Source organism: Silurus meridionalis, chromosome 16 (genome assembly GCF_014805685.1).
Source record: "Silurus meridionalis isolate SWU-2019-XX chromosome 16, ASM1480568v1, whole genome shotgun sequence".
NCBI classification, from domain to species: domain Eukaryota; kingdom Metazoa; phylum Chordata; class Actinopteri; order Siluriformes; family Siluridae; genus Silurus; species Silurus meridionalis.
The window spans coordinates 6,275,525-6,295,157 of record NC_060899.1 but is presented as its reverse complement, the minus strand read 5'-3'; the positions used below and the strand labels follow the sequence as shown (position 1 = coordinate 6,295,157).

The window sequence follows — 19,633 nt, the reverse complement described above, 5'->3', positions numbered from 1 at the left end:
GATTTAATAGCTCCTCAAGCTACCGTTTAAAAGGTAATGCTAACAATTTTCTTATCGCTGTTAAAAAAAACAACAAGAAGTCTTTTTCCTAACATGAGATAAAAGAAGGGTCCCGCATCTGACTGCTTGTTATCTCGGTCTAATGTGTGATTTAATCTGCAGGAATCTGAGCAAACATTCAGCTCCAGTGAGAGAGACACATCTTTGATGGCCATTTTAGCATGGTGTTCAATATTTCACAGGACAGTAAGCCATACATGTCTTTATGTTTCTTATGAAAAAAAGCTGGATGGATGCTGGTCTAATTTTTAAACCTTGTTTTTGTGTTTCTTTCCTGTGGCATTATATGTGGTGGATATATAGTTTTCCTAAATACTTTTATTTCAGTAAATATATACATCCTTATGAATACAATTAAAAAGAACAGTTTGCATTTAAATCTCCTTTATTGAATAGAGTAATAAAAGACTAACCTACATAGAAGTGGAATGTCAATTACCTACAGCATAATGGATACATGCATTAGGGATACATTTAAACATTTATATTTGAAATGTATGCATTTCTCTAAAGATGTCTTTTGACAATCTCTAATGTCAGACAACGATCAGGCATAACATTATGACCCCCTTCCTAATAGTGCATTGGTCCCCGTTTTGCTGACAAAACACTGACAATTCAAGCATTAACAGCATTAACTTCTTCAGCAATTTCAGCTATAATAGCCCGTCTGTCGGACCACATGGGCCAGCCATCCCTCCACATGCGCATCGATAAGCCTTGGCCACCCATGACCATGTTGCTTGTTCACAATTGTTCTTTTCTTGGATCACTTTTAATAGATACTGACCACTGCAGACCGAGAACGTATTATAATGTTATAATGTCATAATGTATGTGTACGTGCAATTGAAATATAATTGATTTAAACTGAATATATCATTGGGTTGGGGGAAAAATGTGGATACTAACATTATATCCATCATCCATTTCAATATCCATGCTGAGAAAATAATTGTATTGTTATGTACATTTTGGGCTCACACGCATCTGCCTGAAACAAAACTCTACCTGCTCACTCTTTCTTTTATATTCCTGGAGGTTGTCTTCACTAGACATGTACTTATTGTCCACTTTAAAAGGAACTCCTGTATGTTTATGCGGTTATCTAATTAGCCAATGAAGTGGCAGCAACGCATTGCATAAAATCATACAGATACAGATCAGAGATTACAGTTTTCCTATTCTGATGTGAACATTTATTAACTGAAGTGCTTGTTCTGCATGATTTTAATGCTTTGTGCTGAAATGATTGGCTGTTTAGATAACTGCATGTTGACTACGTATGTATTATAATCTGTATGATTTTTCAATCTTTAAAGACTTTTTATTTATCTCATGGTTTAGCGAACAGGTTTTGGCTTTATGGCATCAAAATCTGTGATTGCTTGGCTTGTATTTTGTATCACTAGTCCTGTTGGGTAAAACAGTATCAAAGCAGTATTTTGCATGTTGAATTCTGGAATCTCTAACTCCAGGGTCTTCAGTTTGATCTTGAGATCGATTGAATGTCTGTGTGGAGTTTTTACCTCAGGATTTACCATTTCCATATTCCCCATATTTTTCCCACGCTCAAAAACCTGCAGGTGGGCAGATTGGTAAAGAATTCTGAATGAGTTTGTAAATTTAAATGCATGGTGCACTGTGATGGACTGGTGTCTCATTCAGGGTGAATTCTCACAGTTTGTACTCAGTGTTCCCAAGCTAGGCTCTGGATCATATGCATTTTATTTAAGCTAGATGTCCTCAAATGAGTGTGGTAGAAACAATGAAACTTATTGATATAAAGTATAATCAATTAAACATGATTCTAAAACCTAAATAATTTGCAAGCTCATCAGTTATCTATTTAGTTTGTGTACATGGTTCTACATGGGTTTACTGTAAAAACAAACAAACAAAAAAACAGTTGAGTATAGCAGGCAGTATGAGTGATATAATGCAAATGTATGCAAACATTTAACTTCTGTGCCAACAGGCATTCTTAATTACAGTTATTGTGAGCTCATCAATGGCTCATTGTTAAGTATTTACAAGTTAAGTTTGCATTTTTGCAGTGTTTCTTGGAAATAAAAAGCATTAGTACAGTGTTCACAATTGTTACTAGTGGCCAATAAATGTAGCTGTTTTTTTACACACTAAATCCACCCAACTATTCATTACTGTACACATTAATTGCGGAATGTACTGGACTCCTGGTAACTCTTAGACCCGGTTTCCATGATCATGTCACAAGTGCAATAATAAGGCATAATATCATAATTGTAGATTGTCTGTATTTTTGTGCATCATCAGTTCTGGCTGTAAAACTGTAGCAGTTATTAAAGTACAAAATAAGTATATTACCTAAATATGTGTCATGCTGCTTGTGATTTTAAGCACACGCCTAATGTTGTTGAAACTACTTTTACTTCTTGCAGGACTTTTTTTTTTTTAGCTATATACAGAATTTTGATATGTAATTTAGTGTTGTGCTAGTTACTAAGAAATAGTAACTAGTTACAGTTACTAGTTACTTCATTCAAAAAGTAACTCAATTACTTTGTTGATTACTTACACCAAAAAGTAATGCGTTACTGTTAAAAGTAACTTTTTAGTTCTTTAACGTTCTTTAATGTTCCCATTAATGCCCTTTTATGCGTTATGGTCAATACAAACACAAAACTGACTTAAACACAAAGTTATTTTGAAACACTCTTTTATTTAAGTCAGACCATCACAAACTGAATATATCACAAGGATTTCTGAAATAAATAACAAAACAAGCTGAATAATATATCTAGAATCAAAAACTAAAGTGGCTTCTGCATCATAAAATCTGTTTTGTTGAGCTCTTAAAAATGTTCCTTTTACAGCTTAAGTATGAAATCAACAATGTAGAACAGAACACCGGGTTAGCTTCTAGCTTCGTCGAGGCATGTAGTTTCTGGAGGAGCTTCAACAGATTGGAGTTGCTGCTATTGCAGTAGATACGAGCTTCAAACCAGAAAGACACTGCTTACATTTGACTAAAAAGTTTTTGTCTTTATGCTCAACTAAAGTGAAATAATGAGCATATTTTAACTTTGAGAAACTCGTCTTGCTCTTGCCTTGACTCGCCATTACTGCTGCACATACTTAAACGGATACACGCCCAAGTGCGTCTTCTTCGTGTTTACAGTGGTTCATCCACCAATCCTACAATGCGTCTCTGCTGTAAACAGGTTAGACTGTAGGCTACACTTCAGCCGGAATTAATTTATTTTTTACAAAACAACGCACCATAAGGTAACGGAGTTAATTTATTAAAAAAGTAATGTGTTACAGTATTAGTTACTGTCAAAAGTTACTAGTAACGCGTTATTGCCCAACACTGGTAATTTATAACATTGGGTTTAATTAAAGTTACAGAAATAAAACCTTGTGAATAAAATGGCAAAAAGCAGTAAGAAAAACCCATATTTGATATCTAAGCTGTCATTTTTTAATGCTACTAGTAATTTTCAAGAGGCACAATCTCATTTTGCAAAATCTTCATTTCATCTGGATGATTGTCCTCATTGTTCATTATCATTACTTTAATCACTGTATTAAGAATTCTGAGCATACTTTAAACTGATTATAGCCAATTTTCAAGAAAAAAAACCCACTCAGCTGAGATTATAATAAAGTAATTTATATTCCAAACCTCTTTGACATACAGCTACAAAACCTGTCATTGCGTAAAGAGGCTGGACAGAAACTAGAATTAATCACTATATACTTTATATGAGTGAGAGATTGTATGAAGTGCAGGCCATTTTCAGTCAGTGTGTTTTTCAATGTAATGTTTATATAAGTTCAATGTTTTTTGCCTTTACATGCTTCCAGCAAAATGTTTTGAAGATTGGTACATTCCAAGTAATAACAAGACTATGTATAGTTTAAAAAACTCTTGTAAGAGCAATGGGTTTTAAAAGATTTTGCCAGTGCCAGGTACCAGCTGAAGAATATACTTTCAGACAGTATATTTCAGGATGAAGTCTGAGCCAGAAGTCTCTGATTATTATTTCACTGTGTAGTTCTACTCTTAATAAACTGCAACATGTAGTACTTAAATCATAATTTGTAATTTGTGCACAACAGATGCTGAAACAGGCTTCTGAGATTTGATGTTGAAATGACAGACATTTTTTAAACATTTTCTCATTAAACTATAGATGAGAATTTCATATTGAGTCTGTAACACTGTTAGACATTTTTAGCTGTTTTTGTCTGTCATTAGATTTTCACTCTCAACGTGTTGCTTTTCGTCTCAGTTTCTCTCATGCTTCATGTTACGGCTGTTGTCACACCAGAGGGCTTAATTTATGACATTTCTTGTAATGGCATCAGAGAGAGTGTGTGTGGAAGAGAGAGAGAGATATGTAGAGTGCCATTGGCGTAACTTTCTGCGAAATATTCACAGCATGGCTTTGTGCTAAGTGTTTTGCACCACACTGAGAATTAAAGCAGTGAGTGCATATGCTCGTGTATCAGTAAATTAGTTGCAGTCCTGTAGGTAGAAAGGGAGCACAGAGTTATTTCCGGGACTAGAAACAGTTGGAAGTAGGTTTGTGGAAGAACCTAAATACTGTGTAGTGCATGTGGGTGTAGAAAGCCATGAAAAGTGTTTAAACCACAGAGATGTGAATTTCATTTAAACATACATCACATGCATTTTTTTTGTAATTGTTAATCCTTCCCCCACAAAATTAACTAAATCAATAAGTTTAAACTATTTACTATTTATTTTTTTATTTTTTTTATCTACTGTCTGTTTGAGATATTTTCTGGATACTGGATTTGTATAATGTCTAATGCACTTTAGACTGTTTGACTGGTCCCCCAGGTTCCACCAAAACAGAAATAGTTTTTTTGTTGAATGTTTGATTTAATGATTTAAAACCATCTGTCCATATCAAACTAATTAAGCATTTTTTTACTTATGAATTTATAGCACTTATAAATAATTTTGAGTATAACCATAAAGTCAACATATGCAACATTTGCCCCTGCAATATTTGACCGTAATATATATTTTTCTATTTAATTATTTGTTTATTTGTATGATACAGCTGCAAATAAGTATTTGAACACCTGAGAAAGTCAATGTTAATATTTGGTACAGTAGCCTTTGTTTGCAATTTAGATTTTATTCTCACTGAAAGTAACTTCAGTATTTCAAAATTCAGTTGAGGTACTTATCTGACAAATTTCAGAGACATTCAATGAAAATATCTGATTATCTCAATTACACATTGCCCAAACACCCCAATGTGTTTGGCTATATGTATGTACATTTATTTTTTAAAAATCCTACAACTTGGTGTGTCTTTCTGTAGGACTGTGAGTACTCAGAATGTCAGAGAAGGGTTCAACTTCTGATGTGAAGAACTCCATGGAGGGAGACAGCAAAAGAAGAGATCAGGTAGGACCAGAAGACAATACAGCAATATTGCATGCTTCACATGACATTTGATGCAATATAATGCAGCATACAAATGATTGATCAAAAGTTTGAACACTTTTTTTATAATTAAATATTTTGCATTTTACATTTTATCTGTAAATATTATTTTTATAATTATTATTATTATTATTATTATTATTATTATTGTTTGTTTGTTGTTGTCTAAGTGATATGGATTAATTTCCTAGATTAAAACAATCTAATTGTTTAAAATTATTAATGATTTTAAATTTTTCCTTCATTGTAATTTTCATTTAAGGTAAAATATAGTGTGCATGTGAATGTAGTTCGAAAACTAATTTGGGAACTGTCAGAGCAGGGTCCTAGGGAACTAGTGGATTTTTTAATGCTCTTACAAGTAGCACAAGTAACACAAATACAAATTTGTTGTCTATAAAAAGGTCCCTGCTACAATGTTTTAGTGACTGTACTTCAGTCTATACTGCCAATTCACTTGGATCCCTATGTTTGGTGGTGGTTGACCAAAGATCTGCAAGCCAATACTTATTTTCAGATATAATGCTGTAATCCTGCAGCACTTCTAGTGAATTGTGCCATGAGAAGTGTGGTCACACGCTGATGTGACACATATGCTTCTTTAATTGTTCTGGCTTTGTGAGGAATTCCAGCATGGCCCACGCTGTATCCTGCAAAAATCTATCTAACTGCTGTTGCTGTTTCGAGTTACTGTTGCTACTGTTTTAGCGGATAAGGTTTCCGGCTTAAATATCTAGTTCATTACTGACAGAAAGAGGTGATAATCTTGCAGATCCAGTACTGCCTGTAGGTTTTTAGTACACTGTGTACTATAAACATCATCTCAATAATGGCCAGAAGCTTTTTCTCACTTTTATTTGAGGTAGGTAGCACAGATTCACAGGCAGAACATCAGCTTCTACCACTAATAAGGCCACCAGTGTCTCTACAGAAGCATACTGCAAATCACACCCATTCTGTTAGCTACTGGCTGAAATATGAGTCTACTTCCAACATGTTTAAGCTGCGGTGTGCTTTTAAATGCACATTATAGCTCTTGAATAAAAGTGGTACAAGGCAGATTAGCCCAGTGCCAGTTGAAGGACAAACTCTGTCACTAGTGATTAGATCACATATATGGAGTGGAGGCTTCAGCTTTAGTTTCGTCTAAGCAGCCTTAATTCTTATCCGTAGCATATTTATTGCTACTGCTACTTAGCCACATTCCTGCATTGCATTCTGATTTTTACTCAAATTCAGAAAATCAGAAACAACCACTATGATGGATTGGGCAGCTACGCCTTGCGTTTCAATGCAGCAAATGTGCTGCTCATTTCTGTTCTTGCTGCAAGAGCTGTTTTGCTCCATACTAGGTTTAGCAGCTATTTATGTTTACTTCATTCCCTACTCTAACAACTCTGACGAAGGAAGGTAGTTTTTATTTCTTTCAGTTTTTCCATTGTTAGTGATGCATGCTCCACATGGTTCTATTAGCATTACTGTATGTTGCAATTGAAACAAACTTAGCCATGTCTTACTGTATGTTCATCATCCTAATTCAGCCTGACCTTGTTTGGCAAGATGAAAATGTGATGTAGCAGGGACCTTTTATAGGCTGTCTGTGTGGGGTTACGGTTGCTATTTCTACCTGGCAAGGAAATTAATGAATATGTGCAGACTCTAATAGTTCTGATGGAAATTACCATGGTGAACTAGAACAGGAAACTAGAAAACATAATGCCCAGGAAAAACGTAGGAAACCTAATGCCCAGGTTTGAACTTTACAAATTAGTGTATCATGCATGTGCTTTATTTTTTATAGGATCGTGACTCAAAGATGTCTGATGAACACCGGGACACAGATGACTCATCTGAGAAAACATCAAGCAGGATGTCGAGATCCCCACAGAAATCCTCCAAAAAACCAAAGACAGTGCCCGTGAAAGTCATGCTGTTGGATGGATCTGAATATGAAACTGGACTAGAGGTATGGCGGTTGTTGCCTTATGTGCCTGATTGACACTTCATTGACACTTTATTGACAAACGAACTTTTGCATTTGATGTATATATTTCTTTGTTCTACGTGAAAACACTACATGCAAGGTCAGTTGAATCATTTAAATGTTTTTTCCACACAGGGACACATGCATAAGTTGTATTATTATTATTAGAGCCTGGTGCTTTTAGGGATGTACCAGGTAATGATAAGATGTCTGTGGACTATGGATACATTTGTATCCATTACTATGGTACCTTTTAGTACATCTTGTAGTTTTTCAATAATAGCTTGTGCAGATTGTTTTCTGGAACAGGGATTTTCAAACCTTTTGGGCAAAACACTCCAAATGAACATGTGAATGACATTTTTTAAATTGCTTTATTTCTTTTTTAAACTTTGTAAATACAACACGTTTTTGATATCATTATCAATAATAAGGTAAATGACTTAAAATTGAAGGAATATACTTTGCACTAACCTACATGATTTGCATGTGGTGTGGTAAGTGTTCAATGGTGAGTGCTCGTTGTTTTAGGAAAATGCAAGGTGCGGTATGGACCGATGAGATGCAGAGGGGACTGTTCTATACTTGATCCATGATATTACATGCTTACTTAGAAGTAGCGGCAGTAAACAGCATATTTCACACCCTCACAGTGTATTAAATGTACACCTGGAAACAGCATTCGCTAGATGGCAGGTTAGAGCAAAACAAGTGATCACCAGGTTTCCAAATCGAATGCTAAAATGTTGTTTTCAGTCACAGGAGGGACATTATATTCAAAATTACTAACTGAACTAAAACATTTATAAGGTGGGTATGTGAAACACTTTTCAGTAGGTCTAAATGGGTTTTATGAAGAAAGCACTAATTATAATAGCATAGTGTTCATACTCAGTAACAGTCTTAGTGCTAGTACAAAGGCTGTTCTGCTTTTTAAAAAAAAGGTATAGGTTTTACATATGAGATTTTAGATAAACCCAACAAACAAAGGAAAACATAAAAGTAAAAGTAATCCCGTATATTTTGTTTTATTGCTAACCTATGTTGATGTATTGTGTCAGGTTTGTAAAAACAACTAAAATTTCATTGTAATATAGCTTGTCTGAATGTGACTCTCAGTAGCACAAAATCTATATTTGATATTTCTAATATTAATTTGTAAAAAAATACAAATAAATCAAACTAAAAATTTCATTGTATGCTTCTCGCTCGACCCTGTTTATAAATTGTACGACCCCAAGTTTTAAAACCCTCATCAGGGGATGATTTCAGGCCCCGGGTGTGCTATTAGCTGGATGTACTCTACTCAGTGGTGACAGTCGAGTCTACGTGTCATATTCTCTGCACTGGGAATCATCTGGGGAGAGGGTGAATTTTTTATACTGATAAATTTATAGATCTCCTGTCTGATCTCAAACAAGCACATTCACTAGCTATAGATTAAAGCATTGTCAGCGTGTCCTGCCCTGTGGCTTGATCTTCTATATAATGTTAGCCTTTAAAAAAGTGACAACTTTGTCACAGTCAAAAGGCCAAGAATAGATTTGTTTAATCTATTCTAATCAAAGTAATAGATGATAGACGTGGAACCAGGATATTGTGTGTGTGTGTGTGTGTGTGTGTGTGTGTGTGTGTGCGTGTGTGTGCGTGTTTGCATTAATATGCGTAAGGTGTGGCAGCATCTCAAGTGAGTTCACTGACTAGGAGTAAGTGAAGCAAAAGCAAAAGCTCATTCATATTCTGATTAGCTTTATTAGACTGTGCTGAATGCGTGTACAGTACTTGAAGCGACAAATTATTTTCCCTAGGAAAAAAAATCCCCCACTGGTAATTGACTCCTCATTCCAATTTGATTCCTGGGCTCACATGTCAATAATACTAACGAACTCTCTCATGCAGCAAAAAAAAGTCCTTATGTCTATACACATGCACATGGAGTGGATATCAGAGAGATTATATGATTAACGCTAATGATAAAGGTGCTACTATATAAGTAGTATCAGCAGTTCATGTCATATTCAACATATTGCTAGCATTTATGCCTTAAGACATGCTTGATATTTACTTTAAATATGAATCAATAAATATCATATGATTTTAACAAATTCTAGTAGTGCACATTATATTTGTTTTAGGTCAAAATCCTACACATTTTTGCTGAAAAGTGACATGTTTTCTGATAAGAATGCACACTTTATTCAAAAATCACTATTAACAACAAGTGTGCTTAAATCTCTGTGGAATCTCTGGAAAATTTTCTGGATGTCTTTTTAGCAATTGAAGGTTTTAGAAGTGACTGCTTTGATATGATTGTCATAGCTAGGAATATGAAATGTATCTTAAAAATTCCCTCATAATACAAGATGTGTTTGTCTTTTGCTATAACTATAACATGTATATTGAAGTTTTTGCACTAGGACCTCTGGTCACCACCCCCCAACTTCTCTGTAAAAATATCCAGTCATGGAGCTCTTAGAGGTGTAGGGAGGAGGCACAGAGACACAAAAGGGAGAAAAGCCCTTCTCGTCACTTCTGTTTCCATGGAAACAGCTGCTTCTTCTCCCTGTTGCTGTGGGAACTGCATTCCCTGGGTGGTGAATGCTTGGTGTCTTTGTAGAGTGCCACTTTGAAAGCCGGCATCTTAAGTACTTTGCTTCTGCCACTCTTTTTGCAATATGGCCTTGAGGTCTCGACAACATTATAGTGCATAGCTAGAATTCTTCAAATATTTTTGTGACATATGTATGTGTTTAAGCTCGGCATGCTGTGAGCAGTTCAGCACCACTCTGTTCACAATTTAAATCTCACAGTACAATAAACAGAGCTTTCGCAAAGGGTTTAAAATGCTCCTGAGATTTGAAAAAAGTTAGGAGGTTGTATGTAATGTATAGATTTTTTATTTTTCTAATCATTATCCTTAGATAAAAATTTACTGGACTGTTTACAATGAAATCGACCAAGGGTCCTAATTAATGTCATGTGGAAGAAATGGTAGAAATAATGATTGACATTATTACAGCTTATGTGTGTACGTGGCACCAAAATTCTGGGATGTTCTAGCTAATTTTTTGTTTGTTTATAGAAATTTGTATTTGGTGTTGATTGAAATGGGAAAAGGGGACAGTTTGTGCCAAGTATTTAAAAAATGTGCTTATCTTCAAGCTGTAAATGTATATTTTTTTCTGTGTGTTTCTTGCATGTTGGCCGGGGCAGAAATCCTGCAAAGGTCAAGTCTTGCTGGATATGGTGTGTGAGCATCTGAACCTGCTGGAGAAGGACTACTTTGGCCTGACCTTCTGTGATGCTGACAGTCAAAAGGTTGGACTTCATACACAATATTACAGGGTGAAACTCACCAAAAGAAAAGTGTGACTGTGACATAAATCTGAGCGTCAAATGGCCTTATATGCAGTGTGCATTTATAAATGGCTTTGCATGTATGAATAATGGTGAACCTACCTCTTTCCAGGGTATTCCAACCATAGTTTGCTATAGATGCCTCTATAACCTTTGGACTCTGTAAAAGGGCCTAAAGATGGGCCATTTTAATTATGTTTCTTTAATATTTTGGCATAACATGTGAGGCAGTCAGTTTTATATAATATGAATATGGTTAATAGTGGTACATTTCTAAAATATTTTTACCATAGGTAATATATATATATATATTATATACTGGAGTTGGAATGACAAACTTCTTCAGGGAGTTGATGCACTAGATGTAAATGGAGAAAATAAGTCACATACTTTGCACAGAATCTTTAGATAGGTATGATCAAAATCCCAGCCGAACCACATCACTGAACAAAAGACTGCCCATACAAAAAGGCACATGCAGACTTGACAAAGGATGTAGGAGTGCAATATTGTGTGCACTGTGTTCATCTATCATTGACACAGCTTGTACCAGAACAGTTTGAGGAAAGAAATTACTTAATCGCTATGTCAGGGGAAGAATACTGAAAATTGAATATGAATAAAGTGGAAAAGCTTTTAGGTTTGGCAATGAAAGACTTTTGCATTGAACAACGGAAGTTGTAATCTTAGCAACAGGGCAGACTGTGTGTTAGATATAAACTATAAATCTTCTACTAGACTGCATTCAGCTATCACTGAAAGCAGCAGGTGCAATCTTGAACACTGAAAGTGACAAAGTCGTAACGTAACCATTTGAGATATTAGATAATAAGTAAGGGGTTTCCTTATGAAAATATACAGAGCAAAGAGAGTTACAGTATTCTTGCTATAACAGATAACAGTTCAGTAAAGGAACAAAAACAGAATCAGAAAAGTCCTACTACAGTTAATAGATGACAAATACTGCTTATGTAATCAAAATTTATTTAAACTCTGAGAGAGATTGTAAACTCTGATATATACATACATATATAACCCACACCTACAGACTGTAGCTACCCATGAACTCAAATTAATTAGTGAGCCATTATAACCAATTGTACGGTGTCATCATTTTGCTTATACATTAAATAGAGGGACTATAGCAACTATTAAAAACTAGAGTGCACTTTTGTAAACGTCTCCTTCTGTGTAAAATCTCCAACAAACAAATCAGATTTAAAATCAAGTGCTTTAAGTTCTTGGAACTCAAGGAAAGGTTTTGAAAGTAATGCATTGCATTGCCTTTAATGGAGAATGTTTTAGAGGATTATATCAATTTCAGACATATGATTGTGCTGATGGTAGAAACGATGCACCCTTCTTTTGCCTATATGGGGAACAATCTGGAGCACCTTAGCTGGGGAAACTGTAGCCTCTGAATATGGTTGTGAATAATAAAATCTCCATATGGAAATTAGCAAGGAGGATAACAAGGAGCTTCTTCACTCTAGCAGTATTTACTATACCCTTTGGTTTTCTACCAAGGAGCAGCTTGCTGACAGTCTGACATAAAAAGCATCTGCAGTCCCTCTTTTCAAAGCAAAAGTATAAAGAAATAAATACTGCAAAAATATAGTTAACAGAACTGTGCCCTTGATGATATCCTCTGAAGAGCAAAGGCTTCTGTGAAGGTGGATCAAACATCAATGTAATTGAACTAAGGTGCAGCAAAGGCCAGAAATATCCTCTGTGAATGCTGGGGAGTGGAGCAACATCATCCTCTGTGCAGTCAGGACACTGGGTAACATCATCCACTGTGAAATGAGGAGTGGTGACACCTTCTGTGGAGTCAGGAGGTGGAGTCATTCTTGTTAGAATCAGTAGGACGAGTAATGCTATTCCTTAATGGAGGTGAATAAATTATACTGGAATGATGAGTCATGATGAGTCTCTAAAGGATCAGCAACCACCCTCTAATTCACAGAAAAAAAAACAGGGATCAGTACAGTTTAGATTTTAGATGGACTTAAGAGGCATTAGAATAAGAGGAAGTTTGGATATTGGAGTCCTTAGTCATGCTTTTCTTGTGTAGTCTGTTTGCAGGGCCCTTGTTCAGCCTAGACCTGAGTAATACCTGCATAAACTGGAGTACTATAAATCTCTCACTCTGCCTTGAATTAGGTGTGAAGTGCAACTGACAAATATTATGCTGTTCTGTGTAAAAGATGAATCTTTTAGGTGAAGATTCTAAGCCAATATCAGGGCCTGGTACAACCAAAAGGACTAAGAGGGAATTTCAGCAGGAGAGGGGGCACAGCTTTCCATATGGCGTTTGCTTTAGGGGTGGCAAGAAGCCTCACCAAAGAGCTACATGTGGTTGTTGCTAAAGTGTTGCCAGAGTATTCATAGAGGACATTAAGCATTTATTTTTGGGTTTACATCATTTATCAGCATGGTGATATTTATACATATGTGTGTGTGTGTGAGTGAGTGTGTGAGGGGGTGGGCGGTGGGGGGTAGTGTTACACTTGCACCTGCCTATTATATATTTTAGACTAAGTAAATTTTATTTCCCAATGAATAAAAAAACCTAGTGGCCTTATTAAAATGACTATGGCCCTGGTCAGGCTGCTATTAAAGATGAATGAACGCTATAAATACATAGCAACTTGCTTCAAGTTCGTGTTAATACATGTGCGCTTTGTTCATCATACTGTTCAATTACGTTGCATAAAAGTAAAAAACCTACTGCTCTAACTTTTAGTTGTATTGCATTGGATCCCAGTTTTACTAGTCTCAACCAGATGCGCGATTTCTTTACTGGATGCTTAAAAAAATTAAGCACTTATTTTTTTAATTATATATTTGCTTAAAAGATGTTACCTGTTTAATCTGAATAAAGTATTTGTGTCCAGTCACATACTTAATGGACATTAATATGCAGTCCAGCATGTTGGGAGTAAATTATCTTATATATTATATGCTTTATGATTAGTGACTCAAAGCACTCTGTTATAATAGGGACATATATCATACTAGTAGTCACTGAGGTAGGACACCATTTATTTAGCAGAGGGATGGTGGTGTTTGTCTTGACAAAAGGGACAACTACTTGGCTCAAGTTGATTTTCGAGATGTGTGTTGTACATCTGCTAGATGATTAGCACATTCCTTGCGCATCCAATCAAGTATGTTGTCAGGTTATGTGGGTTAACTTTGGACAGTTTTCCTGACAACTCCCGACTGACAAGATATGTTTTGAGTGGAAGTCAAGAGTGGTTGCTGACACGGTGACACAGGGACTTCGCTTGTGTATAAAACATTTATAGGTATATGAGGGAAATGTGGTTTTTCACCTCATTTCAACTTGTATAAGTTGACAGAAATCTTTCACTGAACACAAATGCTGTTAGATATTAATGACTTAATAAATTCTTAACAAGACTTTACATACCAATGATACTTTTAATATAGCAGACAAAGCAGGATGAGAAGATGCTACTCAACCCCAGAAAAACCAAATGTCAGGTATTCATGTCAGGTCATGTCAGGTGATCCATCTCCTGGTCAGGATCTCAGAATAAGTCAAGTCAATTTATTTCTATATCGCTTTTCACAGCGGACATTGTCTCAAAGCAGCTTTAAAAAATTTAACAGTTACAGACTGTTTAATTTAACAGAATTATGTGTATTTATACCTGATGAGCAGCCATAGCGACTGTGGCAAGGAAAATCTCCCTTAGATGTTATGAGGAAGAAACCTTGAGTGGAACCAGACTCAAAAGGAGAACCCATCCTCATTTGAGTGACATCAAGAGTGTGATTATAGTCTTTAAACAATACAGAACACTGGAGAGTAAGATAATAGATCTAACATCAGCTTCTCCATGCCACTTAAAGAGGTCCAGTCTCAAAACTCATGAAGTGGGATCCATGAAGTGGGATCCAAATGGCACTGATACGTCTCTAGATGGTTCGGGATGTTTGCGGGGTTGGCATCTACTTCTTTAAAGGTTCATAATCTTCATGAGGTGGGACGTGACTGGAGCTGGTGCAACATCAGGATTCCTTGAGATGGGTAGAAAAAGTATAAATAATAAGAATAACTCTTCATAGCTTTCTGCTCTCCTTCAGTCACTGCACTGAACTGATACTGTACTTGACAACACAACTTTCCAGCAAGACATGTGATGTAACCATAATGCCACATATTCCCTATGCATTGTTGCTGTTCAGGGAGTGTTAGTGTATTCTTTCTGAATAGAAAAGCTTATCCTCCGTGATAGCCTGGGACAGACTGGTCTCTTCCTGAGTGAAGGGTCTGTGGGTGACTTATAAGAAGCCTCCTGTGGTATGATTTGAGCATATGGGGATGGTCTAAAATAAATCATATATATATATATATATATATATATATATATATATATATATATATATATATATATATATATATATATATATATATATTTATATATGCCCTGCTTCTGTGGTGTGGTCATATGTAGCAGCCTCATCATGCTGGCCCAGTTGAAGACTGTTTTGTTTTATTAATTATTTTAGTGTTAGCAGATGTTTTGTGTCTTCTCAGTAAAGGAACCAGTGCACTTATAATAACTGTTGTGCATTCTTATATTCTTATATTAGCATGTTGTGTAATGCTTTGTAACAGAAGTGCACTTTATTTGGCAGCTCTATCTAAAGCAGCTAGGAAGTACACTAAGTAATGCAGCCCTGCTTTGTTGTTCTAGGAATCTTTTTTTTATATAAAGATCAGATCATAATGTGTGCATTTTTATTCATTTATTTAAGCTCATTTAAAATCCACATACCAGCAAACACACAAGTACTGTATGCTAAAATTCTTGGAAGACTAAAGGGTATACTATTTTAACAGACTATTTTGTATGCACTTGAGTAGTCTGTGCCCTCTTTTAGCATCCATGTCAGGTTTCTTGCCTTTCAAAAATAATATATTCATTTTGTAAATAATAATAAAGGAAAAAATCCACCAGCTCCAGCAGCAAAAGTTTTCTTATGTGATTTAGGGACATTTCTGCCATTTTGCAGATGCCCTAATCCAGATCGTTTATCCAGTCATTTATACATTTTTACGCAGCTAAGAGTTAAGAGCCTTGCCCTACCTAAAGTTCCTCCTGAATAGAGTAGAAAATCCTTTTAAGATTCAGCCCCAAAAATGTGTAATTGTGTGTGTGTTTTATTAAAGATTGCAGGACCGGCACATAGGGCTGTGCTCATGAGTGTGAGCAGCCATTAAGTGAATATTGGCCCCACTATAAAGTATTGCAGTAGACAGTTTTATACTGTTTCTTCATGTAGGCACATTTGATACTCTATCCTCATTCAGAAATCATTCATGAATTTTAGCAGCTGCAGTTTGAGAATCATTCTGGGGGAAAGGCAAGGTGTTTATCTCTCTGCTGAAGTGTGCCTGTGGAAAATTGATGCAACAAATTTGTACATGCTGTGACTTATCAAGAGAATGAGCCTATTTAGTGGATTATTCACTACACCATCTGTGAAGAACCATCCATAATTTCCGGTTTGTCTGGTCCACCTGTTACCCCTGAGATGAGTTATAGCATTACTTCAGATTATTGGTGAATGGCCTGTACACTTTGAGGGTATACTGAGGTTGTTTAATGGACATCCATAATAGTGGTTGAAAAGCACTTTAGACTGGATGGTAGGACTTGAGATTTATAGTGTCAAATGACATCCTTCAATAGTAGATCTGCTGAAGTTATATTTATGGCAGTGCTTACTGAAAATGGAGATTATGATTGTTTTAATCCAAGTAAGGTACAATGCAGTAAATTGGTTATAGCACGGGTAGAACAAGCATTTCTCAATGTCTCGATTTCTAGATGCCATTTTCTCACCATGCTTTTCGAAGAGAAGATATCTGTTTAACCTGGATGATATTCTAAAGTTAAAACTAAAGCAAACAGGGCCTATCTGGTTTGGCTGACCTCGGAACATTTGCCTTTACAAAAATGCTTTAGATTAAGGTTTGTCAGCATCATATTTAGCTTTTTTAACAGTTTACACAACAATTTTACTTATCCAGGAACAAAGTCAGAAGACTCAGCGCATGGAACATCTTTGAGACGTCTTTGACACAGTGCTGCTTCCACATCCACAGTACTTTCACATCTATGACAGATGGAAGGCATTGTGAAAAAGGCTGATGACATGAAGCATGTCTTTAACTGGCAGAGATTTAAACCGCCTCTGCACTAATTCTGCCTCCAAGTAAAGAGACCAGGATCTGATTTGACATATTACATGTTAACAAGTAAAACTATTATAGAACAGTGGAATCTTATTCAATACAATTATATTCAATTTATATGTACAGTATAGTCCTATTACAATGGACATTGAACATTGTACAAAGCAGTTTTACAAAAATAAATAGATTCATCCCTATAGGTTTATACCGATAAGCTTATTACTATAAATATCATGCATACATAATAAGCTAAGCAGAGATGACTATGCTGACTATATTATATCTTGAATTTAGGCAAATTGAAGGCACAAAGCTAAAAAGTAGATCAACATAAAATAAAACATTGCTCAATGACTTGATAAAGCTGATCAAGTCTGTCTGATCTAAGAACTGTTTAGACATGGTTCTGATATACTAATGAACATTCTTCATTAAAACATTTATCTGCCCAAGACCTTTGGTCTGCATTGCCTACAAAGTATTTACTTACAAATCCACAATCTACAACAGCAAGTGCTATAAACAGAGAGAGACACTCCCCCTACAAAGAAATACACAAAATCAAATAAATGTAGGTAAAATACTCCCTATTTTAGTAGTAACTATTGACACGTTCACTGTTAGCTGACTTCTGCTGCACAGTGCATTCTGTATGCTGGATCTCTTTTTATAAATTATGTAAATGTTAGTGAAAAATCATATATTGCTATCGCCATATCTTAACTAAATGCCTAATAATTTCTAATCATTTATGTAATATAGGCCCTGGTTCCAATCAATATTATTGCAAATAAGACTTCTAGGGCATTTGATTTATATGTGACATGAACCATAAAGAAAATACAAAGAAAGACTTCAACCTTTAAAACCTTTCAGGAAATATTAATGGTTTTGAGGTGCTGTTGAATATTAATACACTGATCATTTAGTGAAATATTATACTGTATTGCTCTTGACATGGTAGAAAAACATTGTGTCACTATTATGAAAGGTTTGCTAGCCTCTCTATAATGTAAAGTGCTCAGTAATCTCATGGGAAGTTTTTTACCCTCTCTTCCTTTCAGAACTGGCTGGACCCATCTAAAGAGATAAAGAAACAAATTCGAGGTAAGTTTAACAAAATTCTCTTTGTTCTCTCAAAGACATCATATACCCTTACATCTTTACCTCATAACAATTTCTGTGCTTTGTGTATTCATCAAGCAAAAATACACTACTAATACTACTAATATTAATCCATTTACATTTTAAGCATGGGCCTTGCGCATGGGCCCAGTAGTGGTAGCTTGCTAGTGCTGGGATTTAGAAACTCATGACCCTTAAACACTGAGCTACTACCTATTATTATTATTATTATTATTATTATTATTATTATTATTATTATTATTATTATTATTAATATTATTAATAATAATACTTTTGGAATAAATACTTTTGAAATAAACATGTTTAAATATGTACAAAAAATTATAAAACGGAATATAAATTTCTTTGTTATTCATACAATGACAATGTGTACTATTATAAAGCACAGATAGTATTGATCAAGAATTGTGTAGATTAATTATAATTCTTTAAATGTTATAGTGAAATCTGCAAGTTTATTTCACATACATTAATTGAAAAAAACTTAAAACACTTAAAATCACTAATTATTGAAATTTCTTACAATTTTTTTTCTTGTCATTCAATTATTTGTCCTAGTTTGTCAGCAGCTAGCAGAAAAAGTATGTACTCATCAAGGTGGTCCAGACTTTCCTCCCTTTCATAAGTATTTATGCTGAGGATATAAAATGCTCACATATAACTACATGTTGAAAGCTAAGAGTTAAAAATAAGTATATACATATAAAGTGTTATGAAAAAGTTACAATCCTGCTGTAGATGATATTTTTAAGTTTGAAGACCTTGCCTTAACCTATTGTTTTTGCCTGTCTGTTGCAGTAGGCTCCTGGCAGTTTTCATTTGCTGTCAAATTCTATCCTCCTGACCCCTCGCAGCTGATAGAAGACATTACTCGGTAAGTGCACTACGTTTGCTCTTAAACTCTTAACCACATCCAACGTTTTGTGCCTTTACAAACAGCCCATGCCTTATTTTGCCCAACAAGAAGAACTTCTAGACATGACCATGTAACCTACACTATTTTTAAGGGTGTAACACTACACGCCTTAATCTGCTCGACCCCCAAAGCATTTGTTCATGGAGAGAAATCTGATAGTTGGCAAATTGCAATGGCACATGCATTATTCTGTCTATCACCACAACTGCTAAATAATGGTTGAAAAGAGGTGTTGAAAAAACCCAAAGGCTGCAGAATTCTGGCATTTTAGGTCATAATTCAAGTTTTATTTCTGCTACAGAGGAAATGTATTTAATTTTGGAAGAATTCATAAATGTGTTTATTTTAAGATTTGGAGACTTTGTATTGCATTATTGTTCACAATATTAATTCAAGAACAATTCTTGGTTTTATACAGGCACAATTTGTTTAGCATTGTTTACAATTCAAGAAGTCTTTTTAGTCATA

At 35.2% G+C, this 19,633-nt stretch overlaps 1 protein-coding gene across 7 annotated transcripts in view; it reads left to right on the top strand.

Moving 5' to 3' along the window:
* Nucleotides 1–19,633, top strand: part of si:dkey-178k16.1 (band 4.1-like protein 1) — a 50,692-nt gene that overhangs the window by 13,602 nt on the left and 17,457 nt on the right. For all 7 annotated transcript variants that reach the window (XR_006928178.1, XM_046869906.1, XM_046869909.1 and 4 more), the window contains exons 2-6: nt 5,403–5,488; nt 7,329–7,493; nt 10,725–10,829; nt 18,168–18,210; nt 19,048–19,123. Coding sequence is in view for 6 of the 7 variants with exons in the window: in XM_046869906.1 (XP_046725862.1) it covers nt 5,420–5,488; nt 7,329–7,493; nt 10,725–10,829; nt 18,168–18,210; nt 19,048–19,123 (458 nt within the window). In the remaining variant the exon portion in view is untranslated. The remainder of the gene's footprint in view (nt 1–5,402; nt 5,489–7,328; nt 7,494–10,724; nt 10,830–18,167; nt 18,211–19,047; nt 19,124–19,633) is intronic.